Source organism: Formica exsecta, unplaced genomic scaffold, assembly GCF_003651465.1.
Source record: "Formica exsecta isolate Colony F162 unplaced genomic scaffold, ASM365146v1 scaffold218, whole genome shotgun sequence".
Classification (NCBI taxonomy): domain Eukaryota; kingdom Metazoa; phylum Arthropoda; class Insecta; order Hymenoptera; family Formicidae; genus Formica; species Formica exsecta.
In genome coordinates this window covers 968,376-995,221 of record NW_021849477.1, presented here as the reverse complement: position 1 = coordinate 995,221, position 26,846 = coordinate 968,376, and the positions used below count along the sequence as shown (strand labels likewise).

Genomic DNA, 26,846 nt, shown 5'->3' with positions numbered 1-26,846 from the left:
AGTATTCAAGAGGGTACGTTAAAGCTTTAAAAGGATCAGCAATAAAACTCGCTGACTGGAGACTTCCTTCTAAAGCGAAGATAGATTTCATGTAAAACACGTCACAATATTGAGTTTACCAGCGGTCATTTGTGTCAATTATCGCAATAGCTGTACTAGTTAGTTCAAGTGAGGCTATCGACATTTACTGGTAATCGGAGATTAGCATTAGCAACGCGTGTCAAAGATCTCTTGCGTAACAGATTGGACTACGCGGTTAATTAGAATGCTGAATTCCATGCAGTATATCCTGCATAAGCCCCCCCACATTAATATTATCAATCATTTTAAAACAGATATCATTATTTTCCCTAAAACAAACCTATCAAAATCCTTGCGCGTATTTTTTTTATTTATGAGTGAAAAATCCATTCACATATAAAATAAAATTGATAAATTTAAGTTTCCTTCTCCTTAAATTAGACATAAAAAAGATTGAAAGTCTTATATTTTTTATTTCAGTAATACACAATATTTTTATAATAATTAAAACTACTAATTTTACCGAAAAAGCCATACGTTTCAACTTTTAGTTTGTAACAAGTTTTATATTTTTTATTTCAGTAATACACAATATTTTTGTAATAATTAAAACTACTGATTTTACCGAAAAAGTCGTACGTTTCAACTTTTAGTTTGTAACAAGTTTTATATTTTTTATTTCAGTAATACACAATATTTTTGTAATAATTAAAACTACTGATTTTACCGAAAAAGTCGTACGTTTCAACTTTTAGTTTGTAACAATGTGCAAACGCGCTTATTTTACCTCTAATCCTATGTCGACCTTTAACTGTTAAACGAAATATATAACCTCAGTTTCTCTTAGAAAAGTCACTGTAGCATCCAATCGGATTGCTCGAAGAGTGTAGGGCAAATACTAGCGTGCGTTTTTCGTTGATTGGTCAAACACTCGTGTGAAAGGGACCGAGTTAACAGGTTCTTTCTTTTTTTTTTTTTTTTTTTTTTTTTTTTTTTTTATAAATACGAACATTTTCTATACTTTAAATATTTCTAAAAAAAAGTTTGAACAAATAAAAGCTACAAATTTATTAAGAAAGATTATTCATCCATAATAATGTTTTTAAAAATTAAAATAGTAATATCTTTTAAGTTAAAAACACAAACAAAAAAATAATTTTTTATTATAAAAGATATTAATAGACAAGTATCCCGTACCTTTCATAAAAATGGGAGCCCTTTGCCTCTCAACGCCAAGTACAACGTCTCGAACTAACAAGAGAGGATATAAACCCCGAAGAGGGCTTTCACGAAAGATCACGGATTCTTGATCTTAGAACCGCGCGGAAAGCCGGCAAGATCCGTCGTTACTCTTTGCCGCGCATCACCGATTTACAAAAATACGACTACGACGAAGCGTCCCTATTTCGAATCCCGATCGATTCATCGGTGTATTTCGAGAGCGCATTCGACCTTGATCGATAACGCCCACGCTTCTCTGCTCGTGTATCTGTGTTTGCCCCATTTCTCTATTCATCAATCCTCTTGCGACGTAACGATCTCTCGATGAGCTTCCCGTATCTCGCTTTCGAACATTATTTTGTAAATTGAGCTCGCGTATATGATTCGCAAAATTGTCGTCTGATGCATTCGACGATGTGAATAAACATTCGGGTCTATGAATAAATAGAGATCGACGACGATCGCCATCGGCGACAAACAAAGAGGAGAAGAGGGGACGGTTATCAATCCCGACGCTCGTGATCGATCGGAAATTCCGGTGATGAGAAATCATCGACGGGGTCGTTGACACGACGTGGGTTATACCCGGTGTACATCCTTTCTCCGATCTCCGTGTAAATAATCACATGTGTCAATGCGACCTAAGTTTAGCAGGCTCGGAAAGCTGGCTAACACATCTCCGTTCCGCTGTTGCGCGCAAATCGATCACGGATAAACGGAAGCGATGCGTATTTTGAGACGGTTTATGAATTTCCGCTCTGTTTGGCAAATTCTTTCGATTTATTTTGCGCGGGTATTAAATTGACAGATACGATCCATGGTCGAACGCGCAAACTGTTACTGGAACCGTAAAGCATTCTCTTTTACATTCCAGAAGCTATCTGTGTACTCTTTTTAATACTTAAAAGAAATACGATTTAAAAGAGATATGACCTTAATCCTTGATGATTAAATAGTTTAAACGGGAAGAATTCTATTTTACGAACGGTATTCGTACATCAAATTCGAGAATGATTCAATTCTTCTACTCGATACCATCCATCTTTATTTTTGAGACGGTTTATGAATTTCCGCTCTGTTTGGCAAATTCTTTCGATTTATTTTGCGCGGGTATTAAATTGACAGATACGATCCATGGTCGAACGCGCAAACTGTTACTGGAACCGTAAAGCATTCTCTTTTACATTCCAGAAGCTATCTGTGTACTCTTTTTAATACTTAAAAGAAATACGATTTAAAAGAGATATGACCTTAATCCTTGATGATTAAATAGTTTAAACGGGAAGAATTCTATTTTATCCATCTTTATTCGTGGCGTCATAAAAAAATCGTCGTTAGCATAACAACGCCTTTGTCCCTTCGACTAATCCCGCATTTAAAAACCCTTTGCTTAGTCACGATCGGTTGATCACAGCTCACCCGCACACGCGTGGGAAGCTCCATAATGATTGATGAAAAGGTCATCCCGCCATGTACACTTATGCACAATGTAACATACATGACATACATGACATACGTGACGGGTAATAAAAGCCGCCCCCGCGTATCATACATAATCAAGCAATTTACGTATTCGAAGGTAGTCCCGCAATGAAAAGAAACCCGCGACATTTACGGCAACAGCTCTTACACAATCGACGATGCTTCGGGCTGCTGATTTAATTTAAAGGCGATTCGTAAATATACCGAGACTAATGTTACGATGATTTACGTCAAGTGCGATCGTAAATATCACAATATGATCGCACGAGAAATACACCAACGCAAAATAGCCTTTGCTCGTTCCGAGAGAGAAAAGCCGGCCATCGAGATTGTGGCAAATCTAAATTGTCTGAGCGCGAGATGAAAACAATGGTCCATCGCTTTCATTTTCTTAAAAAAAATCACGCTGCACTTTTCTTCTGCCTAATTACGCGTGAGCTGATCACCCATTCGCACGATTAAATCCGATTGTTCGTTGCAATATTTTTGTAACATACTTTCTAGCACGGAGAGATCTCGTTTTACATTCCGGAGATGAAATACCGCGATATAAGTGTACTAAGCAAATTTTTTTATACCATAAAACGCATCATGTACAAACATCCAAGGATGGAGACTTTCTCTCTCCTTAAGAGTCATCAGCTTGTATTAAGTATCTCCGTAATTCCAGCAATTTACGCAATCCAAGAACGTGAAATTGAAAGAAACCTTTGAATACATATTTTCAGTCGCAAACCAATCTACAAAGCCACCTATTTTTCTAGAATTTCAAAGTTGTTAAACATAAATCGCTATTTTGATTAAATTGGCTCGAGTTTTGGAGAGATGTAGAAGAAAATAAGATACATTTATTAGAAAATTTATTGTATGAAATCATAAAATCCTAGTTTTATAGAAAAGAAAAGCAAGAACTCTATGCTTTTCAAAACTTCACATGTTTTTCAAGTTATTCCGAGCTCGGTGCGAAGTGCGACGGAAACAATTTCGCGTGAACTGCTTTAAATAAATCATTCTCGTTCGTTCGGACGAGAGCTTTTCCCGACTGAATACCCGTCTAAGCATCTGGTTCTCTTTATTTCTCGTCCGATAATGTAAATATTTTTATTGGCAAATTCCCGAATTGCGAATCCAAAAAAGTCGAACGAAGAGAAAATATATACATCCAATCGCCGCGTTTGCCGAACAAGGTTCAAGGTTCTTTTTTATTAACAACGACAGTCACGGACCCACGTGTACTTTATTTTTTCCTGTCACGTGAGAGAATAATGACCGCGCGCGAGGTCAGAAACCCTCGAAACTTCTCATTTACCGCGGCAGCTTTCGTACTCTATTCTCGGCGATGTGTACAAAGAGATCGAGGTTTATAATTAGAAAAGTCCAAGAAAGAGGCAGACAGAAAGAGAAAATCAGAGTACCGAGGGAACAAGCCGATCCTATTTTCGGAATGCACGATGCGCACAACAAGTTTATGATCGTTTGTAAAAGAAAATCACGATTGTAGAACGGTTTTACTCGATGATCGTCCGACAAAGTCCGCGCGAAAGAACGCGCGAGGTAAACGACATCGGAACTGCCAATTGTACGGTGTATTCTATTATGAGCGCCAACCCCGACAATCTCGGTTTTACGATTTCCGATTTAGCAGCGAGACCCACGTCTCTCTCACGAGATTGTCCTGGCAGCCAGAAAGTCCGCGTGAGGGAATTCGGCTGGACGAGGCGAGGCGAGAATAGCGAACAACGAAACGATTTTGTACGAGATTAATAGATCCTCGTCGTAAATAATTCATAATTTGCAGCGTCTATCCTGTGCGTGAACCATGCCAAAATCTACCTTAACCGCACTCTTAAAGTTACGCTCATTCTCATTTTTAAATTTGTTTGCCGAACCGGAAGATTGTTCATGCTGTTCTTGAGACGTAAAATCGCAAGGACCGCTGCCCACGCATATCTCGTTGCGTTATACCTCGTGTGCGTGTGTATCTCGTCTACGTATCTTTCACGCGCTTTTCTCCAGTCACTGCATCCCGTCATTGCATCCCAGTCATTGCATCTCATTGCGAAAGACGCAGCCCCGTAACAGATACCTGCCGTCCCGTCAATTATCATTAGCATTGTATTCGAGCGTGTTCCTAATTGCATACTCTAGGCTTATTGTATTCGAGCCGCGCCAAAGCAAAGTGCGACTTCGCGAGAAAATATTGCGATTTATGTTGTGCGCTATAATTCTTCACGCTCCGCGGATATTAATCTCCTTGTGGATAATTTATAAGTCTTGCCGCATCTTGGCAACGGCTTTAACAGACCGTCAAAAGTTTTCGTCGCAATCGCACTGGTATTTTCGTGAAAATTTCTGCGAAAAACCTTCGTTTCGCTTTTCGCACTCACGGCCAATAGCAGACCATCGTGCCGCTTCGAAAATATAATGAATGAAACTCTAAACGGATATAAAATATGTGAGATAAATGCAATATCTAAGCGCGCAAAATACAAACCGGCAAAATCTCAAAAACAATCTGCTACCGATAGCACACTCAAAAAAGTGGTATTGCAACTACAGCAAAAATTTTCTGGGTGCGCAAAATTAACTGAGGTACATAAATGATTAGCAAATACTGTGATATCGCATATGTTTCGCATTTAATCAATCTAAGTGACAGAGACAGAATTTATATCTGAACTGTTTGTGAAATTTAGAAAGAATGTTTTTCTGTGGCGCCTATCTATGTTAAGGCCAATCATACTTGTTATAAAGTTTGGCTGTGATACACAGAAAAAATTAGCGGCAAGAAACAAATGAATATATAATCCTCACATCTAACATATTTGTATAACGCGCCCAATCTATCTAGCTCTTTTAAACAATTTCTCTCAATTTTTCGATGCTGCAGTTATAATTGGCAGTTATATTTCTCACAAAGATCGTTCTAGCTGTAGTATCGAAACTCATATTTATCCAATGCAGTGATTAACATTTGGCAATGGGACCTAAATTTTCTAGAAGATATTATTAGAATATTGCTGCTATAAATTCTATATGTAACAGACAATATTCTAACAGATACAAAAAATAGCGATAAATTTTTGTTGTGACACCTAGAAATCTACCTATATCAGCAAGACATTTTTTTGAGTGCAACTATCGAGCCTATATTTCAAGAATGATTAGCGCTAAATGATTTTAAAAATATCGACAAAAAATACGCGGATTAATGCGTGCGATTGATCGCGGTTTCACGTTGAGGCTGCACGCTCATCGTTCGATTATCGCCAGAGAAACCGAGCCAGGTGTCGATACGCCAAAAGCTAAACACACATTGTTACTTCAAGGAGCCGGAAAGACGGACGAAGAATATTACGTCGATGAAATTTATAGAGCCCGCGCGCGCAAAATTGAGAGTCCAAAGTTTCGAGAGTCTAAAGCCGCTAAATCTAAAGATCCGAATCGCGCTTTGACGCAAACGCAGCGCGCTTTATTCGACAGACGTCATGTGCGCGTTAATGTTCCTATAAAGTTGTTCAACAAACTCATGAAAATCAGCGACTGAATGTGACATTTTCAATTATCGACTTAGCCTCTGAATGGACGGTCGCTTTTGTACGACGACTTGGAGCATAAAAGCATTCGACCGACGAGCATAAATTCGGGAACGGGCTACGGGATATCAAATCATCGCGAATTACGCAATCATCTTTTTTTATTGCGATTTTTATTCACGCCATCTGGCACGCGGCCAGCACCTGCAGCCGCGACACAAAAAGACATTGAATTCTTTTTATAGGTAACGGAAAAAGCCCGCGTTAAACGAGCGAGCGGTCCTTCCGAGTCTTCTCCTTCCGAGGCTTTTGTTTAGCGTCGCTTTAACCGTATTTATATCAAGTGTATTTTTACAATAGCCGGATGCATTCTCTCGGTTTCGAAATTTCAATGCCAACATACCACGCGCGGCTGTCGACGGTCGAACTGCAACATATGCCATACATATCATTGTCAGTATAAAAGTGGTGCTAACAAGGTCGGAAATTTGATTACTTGTATTTTGCATTTGGCTCACGTCATTCCACATAAGAAGATAAAATATGATTTAGATATTCGGAAAAGAAAAGAAATATTTAAAAATACACAAAAATCGAATGCATCTAAATATTGATCAATACGAGAAATTAAGAAAATCTAAGAACTTAATCAATATATTATAACTAAATTTCTTGTTATTTAAGACGGAAAATCCGTCAAAGAAATTTCTTGTTATTTAAGACGGAAAATCCGTTTTATAAAGGGACGAATGTGTCTCAAAATGTAAAGCTTTTCGCGCGTTTACAAAACAGTTGCCAGGACCCAAAGCTGCCATTACATCGCGGACCCGTTTCACGGATAAACAGCCGGAAAATCGTAAACCACTTTCTATGAATAATCGCATGCGAAAGCAGCTACTTTGTGCACTCGACCTACACGCGCCAAGAAAGAAGGCTTTTTCTTGGCCTTTCCACCCATTCTCGACTTAATCCGCTGACGCGAATCCGGAAAATCTCCGAGTCGCAAACGAACATCCTAAATCTTCCGTATGTTTATGATCCACTTGACAGGCGTAAAGATACGCGATCAGCATGATGTATGAAAGAGCAGAAACGCGCGACAGATTCTGGCAAGATCACCAGATTTAATCTCAGAAGTAAATAAGCCTTCAGTTTTTAATTATAATACAAAAAATATACCAAGAAATTCGATCCAAGAATCTAAAGATTCGAAATCTCTAAAGACTCTATGCATCTTAAATAATCCAAGAATTTAAAAACTACGAATTTATATATAAACACACACATAATAAGTGAAAATATTTTCAAATATTAAAAATACACATCTACAAATAAATTGATATTTGTTAATCAATGTTATTAATAATATATGCAAGAATTCGAAGGAAAAATAAAGATCTCAAATATTTAAAAATCGAAAGAGAGAATGGAATGCATATTCATTAAGAAACCGAAGCCTAACTCTTTCGAATTTTACCTCTCGTTTGGTGGTGGTTGTCGTGGTAGTTTTTCTGGTGGTCTTAGTAGTGGTCCTCATCGTGCTGAGATTCTCGTAAGGAGAATCCCAGTCCTGGAAGATCTCCGTGGTCGCCATGATTATCGTCGCGATATCTTGCTTCGCACAGAATTAAATGTCACTCCTTTCTAAATCCTTCACACGACGAACACTTTAAAAAATCCTTACGGTTATCCTTTGTCGCGTCAAAAAAGATTTCTACAAGTTCGTACATAATCATAGTACCCCTAATCCTCGGTTGTCGAAAAGCAGATCGATCGTCACGTGTAATGATACAGTTTAGGATAAAAATCTTCTAGCTATCAAATCCGAAACGTTGACATAAAATTTTTACTCTTCGCCTAATCAAAAAATGTCACGCGACCTCTGATGAAATTACATCAGACATATTAATATCCTTAACGAGAAGCAAATTAATTTTAAACGAAAAGAAAAGAAATTGCAACAAATGCATCTAATCGAGCCGAAGATCGATCCGAGCTCTCTCGTTCTTTCGATATCCGCGTGCTCGCCTCATGAACGAGCTGGACGGCCGTGAATGGATGCTGCGACTACGGAAGCCAAAAGAACAATCTTCCTTCACGCTGAGAGAGTCGTCTCTCGGATAACGCGTTGCGAGAGATAATTCAAAATATGCGCGATTCTCGAGATGGATCACGCGCGACTGAAGTCGGGAAACGCGTCTCCGCTGTACCGCGAGCGGGCCGCACCGCGCCCCGTCCGCGGATCGCTTCCAGAAATACGGAGAAACACGTATAATTAGGCCGCCACCCGCCACGACGACGACGACGCACGGGAAAAAGCGCATAGTGCGAGATGCCGCGTCGCGACGCCGAAGCGATTCTTCTTTAATTAAATCCCTTCTCCTGTGATTGTCGTTTTTTTAAAATCAATACTCTTTGAATCATCAGTCATTACTAATAATATTTAAATATTTAAAAAATTGTAATTTAAAATCTTTGAATTTCTTTTTAGAAGATACCTAGAGAATATCATTAAAACTATAGATCTTTTTTATTATATCTTTAGAAAAAGGAAGAAATTGACGGACAATTTTTCGCATGTCGATGGATTAATTCCCTGATATATTCAGAAAACAGGGAATTCTCTATTATGCGTTTCGTAAACTAATTTTGCGGTTTTGCAATGTTTTACACACGACCCGTGTCTGCGTTACATAGGTAACTATTTGTTCTCTGTCGCCCTCCTAAAATGTAAATTTTTCATATTGCGCGTAGGAAATGGAATAAAGCAGTGAAGGAGACACGTGGAACCGAATATACATAGGTATCGAGACTTATCGTTTGCCGTCACAAGCGTTTATTTTTCTTAAAAACAAATGTCGGAAATAGAAGAGGCCAAGAGTGTCTGGATGACGAGAATATCGCGCTTGTACAACGCAAATCTTTGGAAACATCGATGTTTGCATGTACAATCTTTTGGTCCCATCAGTCGAATATTTGAATGCTGCGGAGCAAATTTGAATGTTACATATATAAGACAGAAGAATAATATACGCGGAAAATAATTTGTTCCGCGGAGATGTCGGCAACGTCCGTGACGGGAATTGCGTAAAACAGATTGCGAAAGGCTTGCGAAGATCTCTCTCTCTCTCTCTCTGTCTTTCTCTCTCCGACGAGCTGGCCAGTTCGCGAATTTCGCGGTACAAAATAACGGAAGCAATGTTTTCGCACAAAGGAGACAAACCGATGACGTTTCCTCGGCCGCGATAATTTTCGCCGTCGTATCCATGCAAATCCTTTTTGCTAAATCGCCCGGAATTTCTTTTTGGCAACGCTTGCGCGCGATAATATGCGCGGTTGTGCTGCATTCGACGCATAATTCAGTATTTAACGCGAATACGCGTAAAATTGGACCTCTTGATGACATTCGTATGTTGGTCGAGTTATTTAAACACAAAAATGATAGATGTGAATATAATAAGCGACTATAACTCAAGGAATATATTTTGAATTACAAACGCGAAATAACTTGACGGTATAAAACTATTTGATTTTATTTTATTATGATACCGAATTTTCTAGCTTGTTTAATTGATTAATTTATCTTTCTCATTTTTATGTGTTACAAAATCTATAAATTTATAGATATAAAATAAATCTTTTCTATCCAGATGTAAAATAAAAAAATTATTTTTTGTTATTTTCTATCAAAAACAAAATTGATTATAATATGCAAAAATCTTAAATTTTAATTTTTTTGAGTTTACAATTAATTAATAAAAAACGCAAAATATCTGTATTAATTTATACTCTTTATATTATAAAAAAAAATGGAAATTATACCGTTTTTAATAAAATCTGAATTAATTAGATGATCAATAGCAATGATACGAGCTTTTTATTTCAACGTGCACTTATTTATAAAAATATCTGTTCTCTATATCGAATAGATGGCGGCAGCCATTTGTGAGCTTTCGCGCGAGCTTGAAAGCTGTTCGTGCGAAAACTCTTCCGGAAGAACCGTCAGATGGTGCAAAAGCTTGCCAAGCCCGTATCGCTAGTACAAAGAAGACACTGTGCCCGATTTTACCCTCGGTCGTCGAGCTGCCAGAAAAGCTCTCGACCTGAGAAAGGTTTGGGAAACGCTCATGTGCTTTGATAATGTAATAGCAAACTACCGCTAAATTAACAAAAGATATAATTGGCCAAGTTGCACGGTGGATAGCGTGGATAATTTTTTTTTAATAGTTGTAAAAATTAAATCTCCAGGATTAGAGATGCAAGAGCCCAAGGATTTGTATAAAAAACATTCAAATATATAATAGAAACTGAATATTTATAAATTAAAAATGTTATTCTAATATTTAATAGAATGTATACTATTTAAATTATAATACAATATTTTTCTATATCTATTTTTTATGTTCCACATTCCCCATTGACAATATCTCGCGCAAAAGATGCATTAAACCGGCAAAGATATTATTTAGATACCGTACGCTATTTTCGCGCACATTATGCAAATTTCTCTCGCATTCGGAGACCGTCGCCACGCGCAACACGAAAGTTAAATCGATCGATCCCATTTCAGAAAATAATTTATGCAAAGCGGGGATTAAACGTTTTCCTCTGACGCCGCGGGGATATCACCTGCGAGATTAAAGAGCTCATTTCGCACGTCGATTGTCCGATGATCGTTGGTGCGAATTTTCAATATGCGCACCACATACGGACAACAATCGCGGGCGAGAACAAGCAATTCCGTTCGGGAAACGGTCTCCTTTGCGTCGGAAAAATCGAATTACCCTCCACACTGCTGCTATATACTCGATGTGAGCATAAAATGAGAGAATACAGGATGATTAAAAATTTATAGACCTACGTAGACCAAATTTTAACATTTTGTAAAGTAACATTCTATTTTTCGAGATATATATTTATATATTGTTTGTTTGTTTAAGCACAGTCAAATTGTGCAAACTTTTTGATTGTCGTATATGCAAAGTTCGTGATGCGTAATCAAGATTAAACATCCATCTGCCACTTCCATCAGAAAACCGCAATCGTGAATCGACACATTTACATTTCCGCGACAAGATGAAAACGGACAGAAATTACCGGCAAACTGGATGTGTTAAGTTATGAGCGACGAATCCACGATTGCGTTCAAAAAGCCGCAGACCGAAAATACGACATTAAAGCGGAAAATTAACCGCGGGATGTGACACGTGCGATTGATCGGCTCATCTATTAACATTAAAAATAAGCGTCCTGTCTCGATAGTGTTTCTTTGTATGGATCTATAATTTTAGGAGTCTTTTTTTTAGAAAGAAGTTTAGTTGCGATATAATTCAATATTTGTAAAGATTTCTCATTCCGGATTACAAATTATAAAAAATATCGCTTCATGAAAGAAAGTAACGTATTTTAAAGCTGCTTATAGCAGCGCTCGTTGTCTGAATCCGACTCTTGAAGCATCGAGTACACGAGAACAAAATTCATGAAACTCAATGTTAATTATGGAATATAATTAATTATTTTGAAGTGGACATCGAGCAAATAACAATCAGCGCGATCATGTCGTTTGATACTACTGAGCGTGATGCGGTTGTGGCTCCGCGCCAAAGAGACGATAAAATTTTATTATCGGCGTAGAATAATAATCTTCCGCCTTGTCAAGCTTCATGCGAGACAACCATTTGCATTGTTATAATTGCGTTACCCTTTGTTCACAATATCAAACCTATTTGCGAGCGCAATATTAAAAATCCGATCATCTGTTTAACGTCAAATTTCAAATTATTTCATTTTTAAATACACTAGTGTAAAGAAAAATGTATGCCAAATAAAAACTTGTCAAAACGCAAAAAAAAATATTTATAAAAAAACGTTAAAAAAGTTAAAGATATCATTTAAAGTATTAAATATTATAAATTTTGACAACAAAATGCTGTGTATAAAGAATGCTGCTATTCAGAAAAGTTTTGCCAATAATACACATTTTTAAAAATTATCCTGTATAAAAAAGTCCTCGTATAAAACTAATTTCATAAAATTATCGAGCAAAATCCATCGCAACCCGAATGCTGTTTTATATCCCGAAATCGAGAGAGGAAACTTTCCATCGACGCAGCTGTTTCAAGTAGTGCGTTATTTTTAAGTCCGACCTACCGCTCCTCCCTTCGACGCCGGGCATCCTTACGTCAGCGACAACACGATGAGTCCGAATGTTTTCTCTTCCGTTATAGCGGCAAAAATCGTATATCCTATGTGAGAACGCGGACCTTCCCCAATCGACCTTCGTTTCCGCCTTGCCCAATCATGGCCTGACCTTTCTCGTGTAGAACCGTCGTTCACCCCGTTGTCGACAGACCGGTTAACGCGCAAGGTACAAAAACGCATCCCCTTAAAAAATACACGTTGTGTGGGTTGTAAATTACGGCAAACTTTACCGCTGACGCTCGAACTAACGTATCATTTCAACGTGTGTAAACAAGAAAAATTATGCTAGAATGAAAAAAATATTATTGGAACGCAAACATTGCTTAATCGCAAACCTTTAAATAACATGAAAAATTCACAAGCAGACACAAAATATATTTTTTCATTTCACATATGTGAGGTACGTCTAGTCTCAAAAATGAGTAAATCTATTTCTTAAATTTATTGAGATTATCCTTATCCCAGTGGAATTTAATGCTTTTTTTTGTCATAAGATCCTTGATCCGTCATTAAATCGTATAAATAATTTTTAATGCCGCAATACTTTGTGCACAAATAATGCAATGTCAACAAATTCTTTTTATTTTATATTTTGATTGTCCATGAGAGTGGCATGGCAATGAGTTTGTTGACCTCAGCGAAGACAAAAATTACTCTCGGCCGATGATAACATATTGATTTCTCTTTCAATTTTCCCGTCTGTGGCAAGCCGATGCTTTGTCAAATGAAGTGGTTTGTCACTCCCAATTGAAGCACCGAACAGTGCAGCCGCGATAATAAAAAATGGCGAGCCACTTGGCTAATTACGCTTCAATTATGCCGTCTCGAGTTTCGATTATCGTGATCCCGAAATGCAATTCCTTGCATACGAATCATTTCAATCAAGCCACCACCATCGCGCCCGTGCTGTATAATCGTTCTCTGTGTAGGTGTATAAAATTTTTCTCCTACGCTTTTAACGATGTTTTAAATTTTTAATTCTGTCATTATATATTTGATTTATTGTATTCTCAAACTATTATAAAAAAAAAAAAACCCCTATAAATATCAGAAGTTATAATATTATATTAACAATTTTTATTTTGTTGATTAATTAATAATTGACTATGTCAAAACAAAATCAGAATATTTAATAGTGATTCATTTAAGCTGAAACGTTCCTTTCAGAATCAATTTTCGAATTTTCGATGAACGATTGGCGACGCGACGCGCTCCAAGAAGTTTGACACTCTAAGGATAAAGGTTCACGAGCGGCTGGAGCTCGCCCAAAGCTCGTCCGAAATCGTGCCACCGACAAAGCCGCGATGGGTTTAATCGGACGGGCGTGAAAAATGGGCAGTAAAGGGTCAGGCGCGGCTTACGGTGGTCCGAGGACAGGCGACGGCGAGAACTCGATCTATTTCGAGATCGGAACGACCGACGACGACGAGAGCAGCCCATCGACCGATGGTGCCTGGTGCCTTCACTAATTGAAACGCCGGGAGGCATCGACCAGAAAGCGAAACGGGCAACACGCGTACCGGCTGTTCGTTCTATACATTTTCGCTACCGTTGCGATGAAATTGCCTCCGTGTTCTGGATGCGCGTGTAATTTGCGCGCGATTTCTTAGTTCTCCCGATCAACGACGCGAAATCGACGTCCGACGTCGCCGAGAAACCAGACACCGTCCATCTTCGTCGACGTCTCGTTTGCCAGAAAATGTCCGACAAACCCGATGATGCCTCGTAGAATATTATCGCGGGTGTGTCACAGCACGATTGCCAAACGTCTGTTTGAACGATTGAAAGGAACATATTACCGTAATAGTGATACGCTAATATAATAATCGATGAGCTAAGAGCATCGATATTTATAAAACCTAACGTTTGAAGACATCAGAGATACTAAAAGCTTCGAAGGTAAAAAGATACAAAAGAATTTAGAACTTTAAAGAGAGAGATAAGTATCTATCAAGGATTCAAAATGCCAAAATAATCTTAGGATACTTAGAATCGTAAAGTTTACGAAATTAATAAAAAGTAAAATTTCGAGATTGCATATTGTAACATAACTTTTACATGAATAAGATTTAGCTGGGTTAAAGTTTCGTGTAGCACCACAAAATATATAGAGACATCGTGTTTTAATGAATACGAGTATTCACGAGCACCGGATGCGAGTGAAGCGTGTTAATTCGATTTTTTGGCGTTAGCGTTACGACGTGTCACACGTTATATCAAGGCTCTAGATAGGACAGTATAGCAAAACTCTGAATATGCTATTCGCATGTATCCGTTTAACGTGCAATGCATCGTAACGAAGTCTGCCAAGTAGCCGACACTTCATTCAGAATTACTCTCCTTTATGCGACGAGTTCAACGAATTTACTCTTTTGACGGAGGATTCTATGAAAGCCTACTGGAGAATTTACCTAAATATTGGAGCTTGCACAGGATTAAAAAACGAGATAAATCGCGAAAGAACACGCACAGTTTCGATCGTGAAAAAGCTTTTCAAGAGCTTGCAGGAGATAATTCCTCGCGGCTCGAAAAATTCCGTGTGTGGCAGTAAAATTTCGCGAAAGCGTTTTGCGCGAACGCGAATCGGGAGAGTGCAATTTTTAAAAATATTTACGTTGTAAAGCGTAAACCCGATTTATGGCATCACCCATATACTGTACATATACGCGCCCGCTCACGGTAACTCTGACGTCGTTCGCCAAATGTGCCGCGGCCCTACGTCATCGTCGGTTTATTTATAAACTGCGACGAGGTTGCAGATTCGACAGTTTCGACCTGTTGCATCCGGAACCGAAATCGCACGCCGATATTTACGAGTGCGTCGCTTGAAATTTAAGTGCAACGTCGAAAGCCCGGCCGTCAGCCTGACGACGACGCGTCGTCGACCGAGTGAAATATTTTCGGAAGCACTCGCCGCCAGTTGCGAACGCGAGAAAACGAGGTGTCAGCTGCATCGTACATCAGATACGAACTCTCGATAAATAGAATCTGGCGGCCGATGGAGACAAACATTCGGCTGGACATTTCGCATTTATAGCACCTACGATCTAAAAACCGATACGTGACGATGGCGTATCGAATTTCTCTTCAATCATATTGATAATTCCGTTCGTGACAATCTTCGTTAAAACGCATCGAAAGACATTCGACGTTTCGCTGGGAACGCGAGAATCCGTCGCGCCGATAGCGCGAGATAGCGCGGATGCTTGGCATTTTATCGGCGGTAATTGCGGACCGTAATGTCGTCACCTACGGCCTCACCTAGACGCAAGGTCGGATAACCCGAGGCAAGGAGGAATTTTTGTCAGGTCACTCTGCACGTGCCAAGAGTGTTCAACGTTTTCTCACGTTCACCCTAATCTATCTCCACCGTCGAATAATGTTATAAAATAATTGCATGGCTCTTTTATAAAAATTTCAGTCCTCTCCGGAACGTTTTAATTATATATGTGATTCTGATAAATATTAATTATGACGCGAGAGAAATCGGAAATAATTAAATATATCATTTCCCAGATGCAAAAATCTCAAATTTGTTTCCAGAGCTATTAGAATAGCATATACTACAAAATAATGAGCGAAAATTATAGAATATCAAGGTAGTGCTACAGAATAGCATTTCGCTATTTCGTCTTAATCTTTAACAAGTGATGCATTCAACACATTCGCATTTTCCACGTGTTTCAGCAAAATACACTTTTTCTTTTTCGTTATTAACTAAAATTATAATCTTAGCATGTAATCTATTATGATTTTCCGCTTCGCAAATCGTGCAGTTGCATTCAGTATTGCGTGCGTGAACAATGTTCATCGCGATTAACCGTCTCGTTTCCATTTACACCTGCAGTCGCGATTGCCGGAGACCTTTAACAATAGCGGCACGAGTATACGAGTGAGCGAAGTCGCCGGCGTATTTGTAGTGGAAGAGAATAGTAACGGGCTGCGTCTGTAACTGTGAATGTTGGGTTCACAACTCCCCCCCCCCCCCCCCCGTGAATGATATTCAACAGGTTTCCCGTAGTAATCTCCAACGATAGAGCGGGAGTTCGGGATACAATGGGATACCGACCAAAGTCGTGTTTCATTATCGGCGCGCGAGCACATCCCCGATAACGGCAAAGATATTATGCGTGCATCCCCGCTCTCCCATAAATCGTATTAAATGTCAACGTTGGTCGTTGCTAATCCAAAAACTTATTTCTTGGTGTTCTTGAATTTTTCTCGACGTTTCGCACGCGATGAATCCTCTCCGGCCTAGCGATTTTAAACGCAGGTATAATAACGAGACTTATGTAATTAAACGCATAAAATATAATGTATTCTATAGTTAATGTACGGCGATAAAAAAATTATTTCTTTTATTTTAGCTTCTAATTGTTATTTATCGCACTATATCTCCGACATAGAAAAAAGGAATTATATTTTTTTCAAGTTACAAACTCCTATTGGTTTCGCGTCAAATGCGTTTTTACTGAAAGAATGACGACGTGTCAAAGTCTAGCCGAGATATTCTTGGAAACGCGGCGGATATTCTTATTCTTTTCTGCAATTTCCCTATGAAATATGGCAGACAGAAAGCTCATTCAGATCGGGTGGAGCTGCAACTCGAAAATAATTCAACAGCTGCCAGTACTGGTATCGTCGGTCGGGTGGGTAACTTAGAATTACGATGATTAATTGGACGTCAGGAACAGGGTGAGTAATTTGCGGGACAAATTCGCGGACGAAAACAGGTCGTCGAGTTTATAGGCGACTCGTATTTTCTCCTTCTCGCCGTACGACTTTTCTTCCTTCCATTTCTCTCACAATTCTATATCCGACTGTCAAACTGTTTCCTTTCATTGGCCGTTTGTGAATAAAATATAAATTTCGCGTTTGACGAGAGTTTGAAAATACCTGTCATTTTGATTAGAATCTCTCTCTATGCTTCTCGTCCTGAATTTTAATGACGGATTCTTTAGCGCTATTTGAAGCCAATTGTTCTTTAAATCGGCTAATCAAAAAGACTCGATCATGATTCCGAAATCTAGAAGATTAATGATTTAAAGAAACCATTCGTACAAAGTTCGTTAATAATTTTAGATATATTACGATATAAATACCAAACAAATATTTCTGTCTCTAAAGAAATTATCGTTCGGATAGACTTCGGTTCTCCGAATGTTAATTGCAGTGACAAACGTTTCCAAACTTCGACGCCGTGCTTGCGGCACTTAACTGATTTCCATTCCGTTTACGGCCCCCTCCCGAATGATTCGCCGACGTTTCTCTACGTTATGCACAACAGCTGTCCCGGAGAAACTCGTCTAACTCGTCTTATTGGTTCACTTTTCGTTTGCTTTCAGCCAACCGGTTAAAATGTCTCTAATTTCTACATATAATATCGTCGTTGAGACGATTCACGACGAGAGGAACGCCGCTGCCAGTCTTTTACCCCGTTAAACGTTAGCGTCAAGTAATCATGCCTCGAACGCGCATACGTTCGCTAAGTTTGTTTGCTGCGGAGTTTGACATCTTGTCCAGTTAGTTTCGCGAACGTCCATTCGCGTTTCCGCGCATTTCGTCCACGGCGAGCTGAATTTACCTGACCGTTACTTTATATCATACGCGCTTGTCCAGCTAACAATAAGTATTCCGGCAATTACTTTCAACAGATGTCGGCCCGGAAACCGATAGTGTTTTCATAACATGAACTGATTTTTCATGTATTTATAAAGTCACACGTCAAAGAAACACAGAGACTCGGCGCATCATCATCCATGACTTAAAAAGTAGCGGCATCGATATTCAAATCCGGTCATTTGTTCGATAAATCGTTGCTCTCGCCGTTTCCGCAGACTTTGCAGAATAGAACGATCGAGCAGTTGCGTTGACGTACTTTTAAAATAGCATCAAGGTCGAGACGAGACTTCGGCGATCGTCCGTTCCGCGAACGATCATCGAAGAATCGTACATCATTCGCGGGAAATTATTGCTAGATCGCCTTGGCCGCGTAACTGAGTCTGGAAATATGCACGGAATTCAAGGTTTTTCAAAAATGTCGCATAAACTAAGCATTTAATATCGAGATAACATTATCCGCGTTGAAAAATATATAACTCCAATATTTTATGCGTGCGAAGTATCATTCTACGAATAATGTATCGTCTATGCAACTCTGTGCACGCGCGATATATATGTTTTATATTGTTTACGAATATTAATTATTTCTACAAATTTTTGATATGGCGAATCGCGTAGACGAAATGCACAGTTGGCAGGATTCGCACAGACACGCACTAATTCAAAATTAGCTACGCGGATTAAATTTCTATGCTCGTGTTGCAACAGGGTGTTCGGAAAGCGAGCATCTTCATCAAGCACTGGAGGAAACAGATCGTCGCTTTCACGAAAGCAGATCGCCGGTGAAATTTATGCTGTCACGTGCCATCCACGACAAAGTGGACTGCAATTTAGACGCTCCGCTTTAACGAAGCGCCGTTTCTCGTTTAAATGTAGTATCGTGGTAGCAGCTTTGTGACTGCTAATTGTATTACAAGCGGAAAACGAGACCAAGTTTACGACGCGATCATGTTCGTTCGATGACTCTACGGAATCTCTCTTTCATCGCGCTCTCTTCTCGCGATTTCTTTCAGTTAAAACCCTCTTTGCGGCTAATTTCTTCGCGATTATTGTTCGCACAGATGCTTTCTCTCTTTATTTTTATTGAGAAAATCTCGGTCTGTTCAATACCAACGCGCTCATAATTTATATTTAACGAGCCTTTTAGTTAATTCGGCGTAACAGCGTTCAAGTGACATTCGAGCTTAAGCCAAGAATTTTGCAATTTTCATTGGTATGTAAACAGTTTGCGGCTGCATTTGTATTTTGATGCTTTAAATCTATTTTTCAACAATTATCTCGATATTATTTTTACCAATATTACAAAATTATTCTTTCTATATACATGAAGCCTTTCTTCGAAAATAATATGGCATTGATTTTCTGAGATCTCTTAATATTGATATAAATAATTTCAATCTATTAATATTTATTTTTGTCAGCTTAAATAAAAGCTTTAAGACAAGCTGACAAAATTGACACTCTAGTAGACTAAAATTATTTATAGTACACTAAAAGTCTCAATGAATATTAATGTATCATATTATTTATGGAGAAAAGCTACGTTATATCAATCTTTAATTTTTTATACAGAATGTTCGTAATATTAATTTTGAGATTCTTGTTTTTTTTCTGATTGAAATAACAATTTTTCAGGGTTGATTTACGAAATCGCGTGACACGCGTAAAACAGGAAGACGTGAACGCGAATGTATTGTTCATCGGAAGACCCGATCGCAAACGGCAGTCGTCAGCCGCTCGTTTATGTGTCGCTCGTTGTTTCTGCGTTCGAAGAGAGTTCGTTGCCAGTTCTAAAATCGTCATCCTGACAATGACGTAGGATCGCGACCGTTTGTTGTTCGAGGGATCAGCGGATCCTCTCTTTCAACGAACGAAAAATACAAGTTCGTCCGCAATGCAAGATCGTGGAAAAAACTTTGCGACTTTCAAGCTTCGCGTTAAAATTGAAATAATTCAGTATATCAATGAATCACACCACGGTGGGCGTGGAATGATAAATAAACGATAGTTGATCGTTGAATGATAGTTAATCAAATATTTGGCAAATTATATATGCAGCAACTTTCACGCTTTTGCTCGACGAATTTTGCTACAACTGCATCGTATACTTGCGTTGGATATACGTAATAATAAACACATACGAAACAATTTATTAGTGTGCGCGATCTTGTGGACAATCTATTGTCTGCAGTATAATCGAATGATACCAATAATATCCAGAGCGTACAGAGCTCCAAAATAAATTACAATCAATATCGCGGAGAGAGATAATATATGTATATATACATTAGCGCGCTCTTCCCTCATTTTCTCTCGTGTCTATTTATAAAAATCACATTTTTCCGAACTCATCGATATATGAAATATATTTTAATTTCATTGAGATTCTCGCGTTTGAATCTCAGCTATCAGATTCGGAGATTCTTCGCTAAAATTTTTCGGGCTTAAATATCAGTCTTAAGATAAAAATATGTATTTCACTGAATCTTAGAGCTCGGAGAGATCTTTGTTATATAAAATCTTAACTAATTTTTATTTGATTGCAAGAAATAAAACAATTTGCGTTTTCGCTTGCTGAAATCATCGCTCTTACACATATTATCTCCCTAAAATCTCCCCGCTATACAATCATCCGACGCGTAGCAGCGACATAAACGCCCACACTACGGCGCCGGCAGTTACCTCGACAGTTACGGTGATCGCGAACATCATATATGTAATTGTCGTTGACAACTTACCTCCTGGATCTTATAGCTGGTGCGGATAGTTTTGCGTCTGGTAGTGGTCATTTCGTACGTCTCCTCGACGGTGGGCGCCTCAGCATCGTTGCTGTTGATGATGCCGTCATCAGTCCTCATCAGCGCGTCCGTCTCGTCCATCCTGACGTTTTCCGTATCCACTTCCAACAAAAATTGAGAAACGTGCTTCCAATCTCGAAGAGGTCTCGCTGCGAACGGCTATGGGAGGCAGCGACAAACACCACGGTTTGTCTACTATGCGGCCACCAGCCGCGTTCCGATTTCGGCGTGCGGCGAAAAACTTTTACAGCGCGACGGAACTATTCCGGGCGTCCAAGTTCCGCGCGAAACGACGAGGCTGATGGTACTAAAGCACCGCGCCGCGGAAACCCCGCGATGCGAACAGTATCCCACGCTGCACCTCTTTTGATGGCGAAAATAGAACCTCGTGTTCTCCCGCAGGAACACGAATCGACGATGCTTGTTGGTATCATAGATTACGGATAGTTTCGGACAGGCTAGAGCGTATATCATGCGTTAGTGCGCAAACTGCAAATCAAATATAAACATAATTATATATATGATAAAAAGCAGACACTTTTTCGTATTTAAGGAATATTGCAAAGTAAATTGATTTGTGTTACTTCGAGAATCATGATCGAATTTCTAAGGATTAAATTGGAAAGGATTCAAATATTTCCAAGGATGTAAAGAGATTGTGATAATACAAGTATATAATAATTCACAGATTAAGGAATTTAGGACCGAGGAGTTTATAATCGCATAATTTTGAATGTTACGATATTTTATAGCAATCGTAATCCACAATGATAAGCTATACGCATTTCGAATATTATACAAAAATACGTAATCAAATGTTTTTTGTTTTTTTTATTATTCAATATAAATCTCTTAGCGCACATGGCATAACAATATATCATATAGTATTACAATAATATAATAATTATCCTTAGAAATTCAACCAAAGCATTGTATAAAATTATGCAATTTCAGTAAATACTGAAATCGCGTCTATAAAATATTACAACAGCTTTTCAATTTTATAACCACCCTCGAATTATGGTTTTAATCTAACCATTTAAATACAATCAATAATTAATCTCCCTGAGTTCTTATATCATACATCTTTTTTTCTACGATGGCACAGTACTTACGGAATTAAATTAAACAGTCTTGCATCTTGATATTTATAATTGGTATATACGCATGAATGCATCCGTAACTGCATATATTTTCTATTAAATAATAAATTTTTTATTTGTGCATCCACTCGTATCCTTTTTCACTATTTAGGTAGCTCATGTGGCTTAAAAACACCAATTTCCGTAATTATCGCGGTAATTAAACTCGCTGGTGTCACATCAAACGCTGGATTCCAACATTTTATTCCTTCTGCTGCGATTCTCTTCTCGTTCATGTGAGTTATTTCTTTTTCGGGTCGCTCCTCGATGATTATGCCATGACCGTTAGGAATATCCATGTCTATGGATGTCCTTGGTGCAGCCACATAGAAAGGAACATTGTGATATTTGGCGAGTATCGCAATCTGTAATCAGAACAAATAAGCTATGTAAGTGTTTATTATTATATTATTCACACAAGATGAATGGATTATTTTAAAATCAATATCTATAAATAATTTATATTTATATCATTATCTCTATCTATAACGTTTAAAGATTCAGACATTTACCTGATAAGTTCCAATTTTGTTGCCGGTGTCGCCGTTGGCGGCGATCCTATCTGCACCCACGACAACCGCTGTGATCTGTTTCGTTTTCAATACCGCGGCGACCATGTCGTCGCAAATCAAAGTCGCCGGTATCTTCTCATGCACTAATTCATAAGCAGTCAAACGAGCACCTTGGTTGTACGGTCTAGTCTCGGTGCAATAAACGTGCTCTGAAAAAATAGATAACAGTTGAGAATTATAACTTAATTATCCGACCAAGATAATATTTTCGAGAAAACAAGCTATATTTACCGAGCTGTCCCGATGCGTGAAGAGATCTGATAACGCCTAAAGCTGTGCCGTATCCCGCGGTAGCGAGACTTCCGGTATTACAGTGTGTGAGGATCCTGACAGAACCATCTTCAGGTATACCAGTAAAATGTATAATCTCCGTCGCACCAAAATCTCCAATTGCTTTATTGGCTTCCACATCGTTGTTCAACATCTCCTCTATATCATTTATCATTCTACAATACAATTTAAAGATTGAATATAAATCATACTGTTTAGATGTTTCTCCAAGAATATAAAGCTATGAAAATATACCTGTGTTTCATATAAGATAGGTCATATATATTGTAATCGCGAACATATTTTGCTAACTTTATAAACTTCTCAGCTGCTATTTGCATATTGACAGCAGTGGGACGTGCTGTTACAAGATAATTCAATTTACTTTCAATATCCTGACAAAAAGTTTCCTTGTCTTTGTATCCCGGATGATGAAAAATCTCCGCTGCCAAACTGAGACAGCCTACAATAGCTATGGCTGGTGCACCTCGTACCTATGTACATTACGAGCATTAAAAGTACAATATAAATAATTATAATGACATATATATTTCTTATGTTAAAGATTTTAAATACACTATAATGTGATATGTACTCTCAATTATATTTATATAATTTATACAAATATGTGAGATATAATTTTTGTTCGTTATCAAGCTGACAAAGCACTCCAAAACAAAGTATAAGATTAAAATAAATTAAGAGAAAACACATTAATAAAAAAAGTATATATCGATTATAATCAATGAAATAAAAATATAGTAACATTATATTTTATTATATTTTATATCAATATTAGATGATTATTCTGACAAACATCACGAAACATCTTGAAAAACATTCTCAAACTCACCTGCATTTTGTTAATGACATTCCAACCATCCTCAACATTTTTTACTTGAATATAGTGAGTGGCCCATGGCAATTGCTTTTGATCCAGAATTTCCAACTTGCCCTCCTTGCCGTCCCATTTTATCGCCTCCAGTGACATCGCAACCCAATGATTGTAAGTCTTTCTTGTCCCGTGACACGTTACGGTACAACTAAATAGCAATCTTGGATTTATTATATGAAGGAGCCACAAGAAGAATCAGCTTTGATCGGAACGGAATAAAACAGAGTGAAATTGTTGGAGTAACCGGATTCTGAAGGCGCGAAAAGCACGTATGTCAATGATGCGTCATCTGGCGAACGAGATCATAATTAAATCTTCCCTACCTTCTTACTTCATTTGGAGTTCGTTCGGAAATCCTACTCGTGAGGAGAGTAACATTTAATTGACCAATCAGGATAAGAAATCTTTGCTCCTGATTGGTCGATTAAATGGTACTTTATCTTACGGGTAGGATTTTCGAACGCATCCTTGTTCTCCTCACGAACTCCGAAAAGCATGTGACGTAACCTTCGAATGTGTTGTGTAATATTACTAATCAGCTGATAACAGCGAGAAGTGGTTCGTCCGCTCATCGCCTCATCTGTCTTAAAGCTATATGACAGTTCGAAATAGACGTAAAGTCTAATTGAACATGTTCTAGAATTAAAGTTATTTCAGGAAACATATAATTTAAGGAAAATATAAATAGATCTTTAAACGAAAATATTTAATGTTTGTCAAATAAATTTTTTTCTGACGAAAATGCAATAATTAATAGTTTATTGTTAACCATTCGCATTTATTTAAAAACTTGGTTCTCTTATAATGACAAAGTTATATACCTATATAGAATTCACATAATTTTTATTTCTTTAAATGTAAATGCATATATATACTCGAAATATTTAACAGAGAAAAATATATTTCAACAATACAATAATTTTAATATCTACATATATAGGATCTTGATATGTAGCTAATCAAAAATTGATTAGCCATACATCATGATCTTATATAGATATTAAAAATAATCTATAATTTTTCATTTAACTTTATTTAATATTATTCTTTTGGAGATTTCTTTCTCTTTAGAAATCAATCTACTATTTAAAGAGTGCATATTTACTTTAAAAATGTGCATAATTTTAAAGACCTCAATGAATTCATCTCTCACATAGATCGATAGATACAGTTTCAGAGATGAGAATAGTTTTTATATCACGTGTTATCGACTTTAGACTATTTACGATAATCCAGAACTGAACGGTCCTTAAATGCGTTTTGAAACTGGAATGATCGCGCGAAACGTTCGCCGACTAATTTTCGCTATTATTTTCTTGAAATTGCAAATTCGCGAGTAACGTACGTTATGTAACGCGCGGTATTTCCGCTTGGCTTCCGTCGATCGTTTCACTTCCGTGTCACGTGCGTCGTAAAGTCTGGCAAAAATACCGAGGAGGAGAAAGAAGATAAAGATAGAGAAGATAAAGAAGACGCAGCGAGCACGATGCGCGAAAATGCTACATGCTCTAGAAAAGGTGCACGTATTTCTCAACTAGACGAAACGAGATGCGTTTGTCCCCGCTCTTGAAATCGCCTCGACATAATTCCATTTACTGTCTCTCACAGCGGCTTTTTAAGTGCAAATGTCATGCTGCGTTGACACGTATGACGACGCGGTTTGGCATATTATGGACAAGGCGAATGTGGTCAGACTGCAACCACGCTTTGTAAAATTGTCCTATATATATACAAATTTTTATATACAAAGTGACGATTGAAAATTGCTGGAACTTTTCGGTTGTTATTTACGCGAACAAAAAAGTAGAATTAAAAAAATCAAACTCTTTCAAGTACAAAAGATCTATTAATTTTATTAGCATATAGTACAAAAATTATATAATATAAAGCGATTTGATAGTCGAGTTTTGTTTACCATTGTTTTGACATTCTATTTTTTAAATGTAGAATTTATTACACAAATTTCTTTATATACACATAATTTTTTATTATATGCTAATAAAATTGATAGGCTTCTTGTATTCATAACAATTTGATTTTTTTATTTTACCCAGATAACAGTCGAATAATTTCATCAATTTTCTTGTCACCCTGTATATATATAAATATATATATTTATTGACTCAGACTCCTTTGAACGATCGCACCGGCGAAACGTCAATCCTATCCATAATCAAACAATACCCGCGCTTTAAAGCGTCCCCGCCGTCATATCGAGACGGCGAAGTTCGATTCACGGTCTCTTTGTGCGGCTCTGCAAAAACGACCGGATTAACAGGAATTGACAGAAACGTATTCCGCGGTATTGATCTCATAATCTTTCGACTTTGGGATTAGTTCGAAAATGTTCAAATTTACCTTCCTGTTGCTTCCGTTGATCTTATATTATTTATTTTGCGAAGACCAAAGAGATTCTTTAATTAATTCATTTTTTATAGGATAGAAAAAATTGTTACGAGTAAGATCCTTCGATTTTTATTTTAAGAAAAATCTATTTCTCTTTCAATAGTCTTGCTATTTCAATTGCTCGTACGTCGACTATTCTGTGTTTGTATTTTCAGCGTTATCTGACTCGTTACGTCGGCAGATCTCTTTAAACAATTCGAACGAGAATATAAATATAACGATATATAGCTTGATGCGTCTGAAATATTATACGAGATAATTATGTCTCACGTCGGAGCGATAATGTTCTTGCACGAAATGTAGAAATACTATCGCTTATCTCGATTTGACCTTAGTGCCACAAACACACTGAAACGTATCGAGATAACATAACGAGACAAACTCATTAGTCGAATTTCTCCTTTAATTCGCATTTGCCTCGCGTATGAAACGGTTCTGAATTTTCGGCAAGTTGAATGTGACGAAATTTACCTTGGCGTCTCTTACCGGTAAGTTAACATGACGAAGATGAGACAGATGACATTAATCAGAGTAGGTCGCATTCGACGAGTATCTCTCGCAGAATCCAGGAATATTTGGATCTTCGGACTGGAAGCGGGAGTATGTAGAGAGAAATAGATGGATAATGAGCACCTGAGGATTACACAAATTCATATTCACTTTAATTAAATATATCTATG

General features: G+C 37.8%; 2 protein-coding genes across 18 annotated transcripts in view; both read right to left on the bottom strand.

The window, feature by feature from the left end:
• The window catches only part of LOC115235364 (tropomodulin), a 77,298-nt gene extending 55,981 nt beyond the window's left edge, over positions 1-21,317 (bottom strand). For 7 of the 17 annotated variants that reach the window (XR_003884014.1, XR_003884016.1, XR_003884017.1 and 4 more), the window contains exon 1: positions 20,822-21,316. Coding sequence is in view for 12 of the 17 variants with exons in the window: in XM_029807095.1 (XP_029662955.1) it covers positions 20,822-20,962 (141 nt within the window). In the remaining 5 variants the exon portion in view is untranslated. Of the gene's footprint in view, positions 1-7,737; positions 8,448-20,821 lie in introns of those variants that run through there. The other 10 variants (XR_003884018.1, XM_029807099.1, XM_029807097.1 and 7 more) reach the window with 5 other exon arrangements.
• Positions 21,318-21,697: 380 nt separating this feature from the next.
• On the bottom strand, positions 21,698-24,058 carry LOC115235339 (methylthioribose-1-phosphate isomerase). The gene is made up of 5 exons (XM_029807044.1): positions 23,719-24,058; positions 23,121-23,359; positions 22,827-23,041; positions 22,536-22,744; positions 21,698-22,388 (listed from the first exon to the last, which is right to left on the bottom strand). Exons 1-5 carry the CDS (start codon positions 23,854-23,856, stop codon positions 22,128-22,130), a joined length of 1,062 nt encoding a protein of 353 aa, XP_029662904.1. The 5' UTR covers positions 23,857-24,058; the 3' UTR covers positions 21,698-22,127.
• Between the last annotated feature and the right edge of the window lie 2,788 nt (positions 24,059-26,846).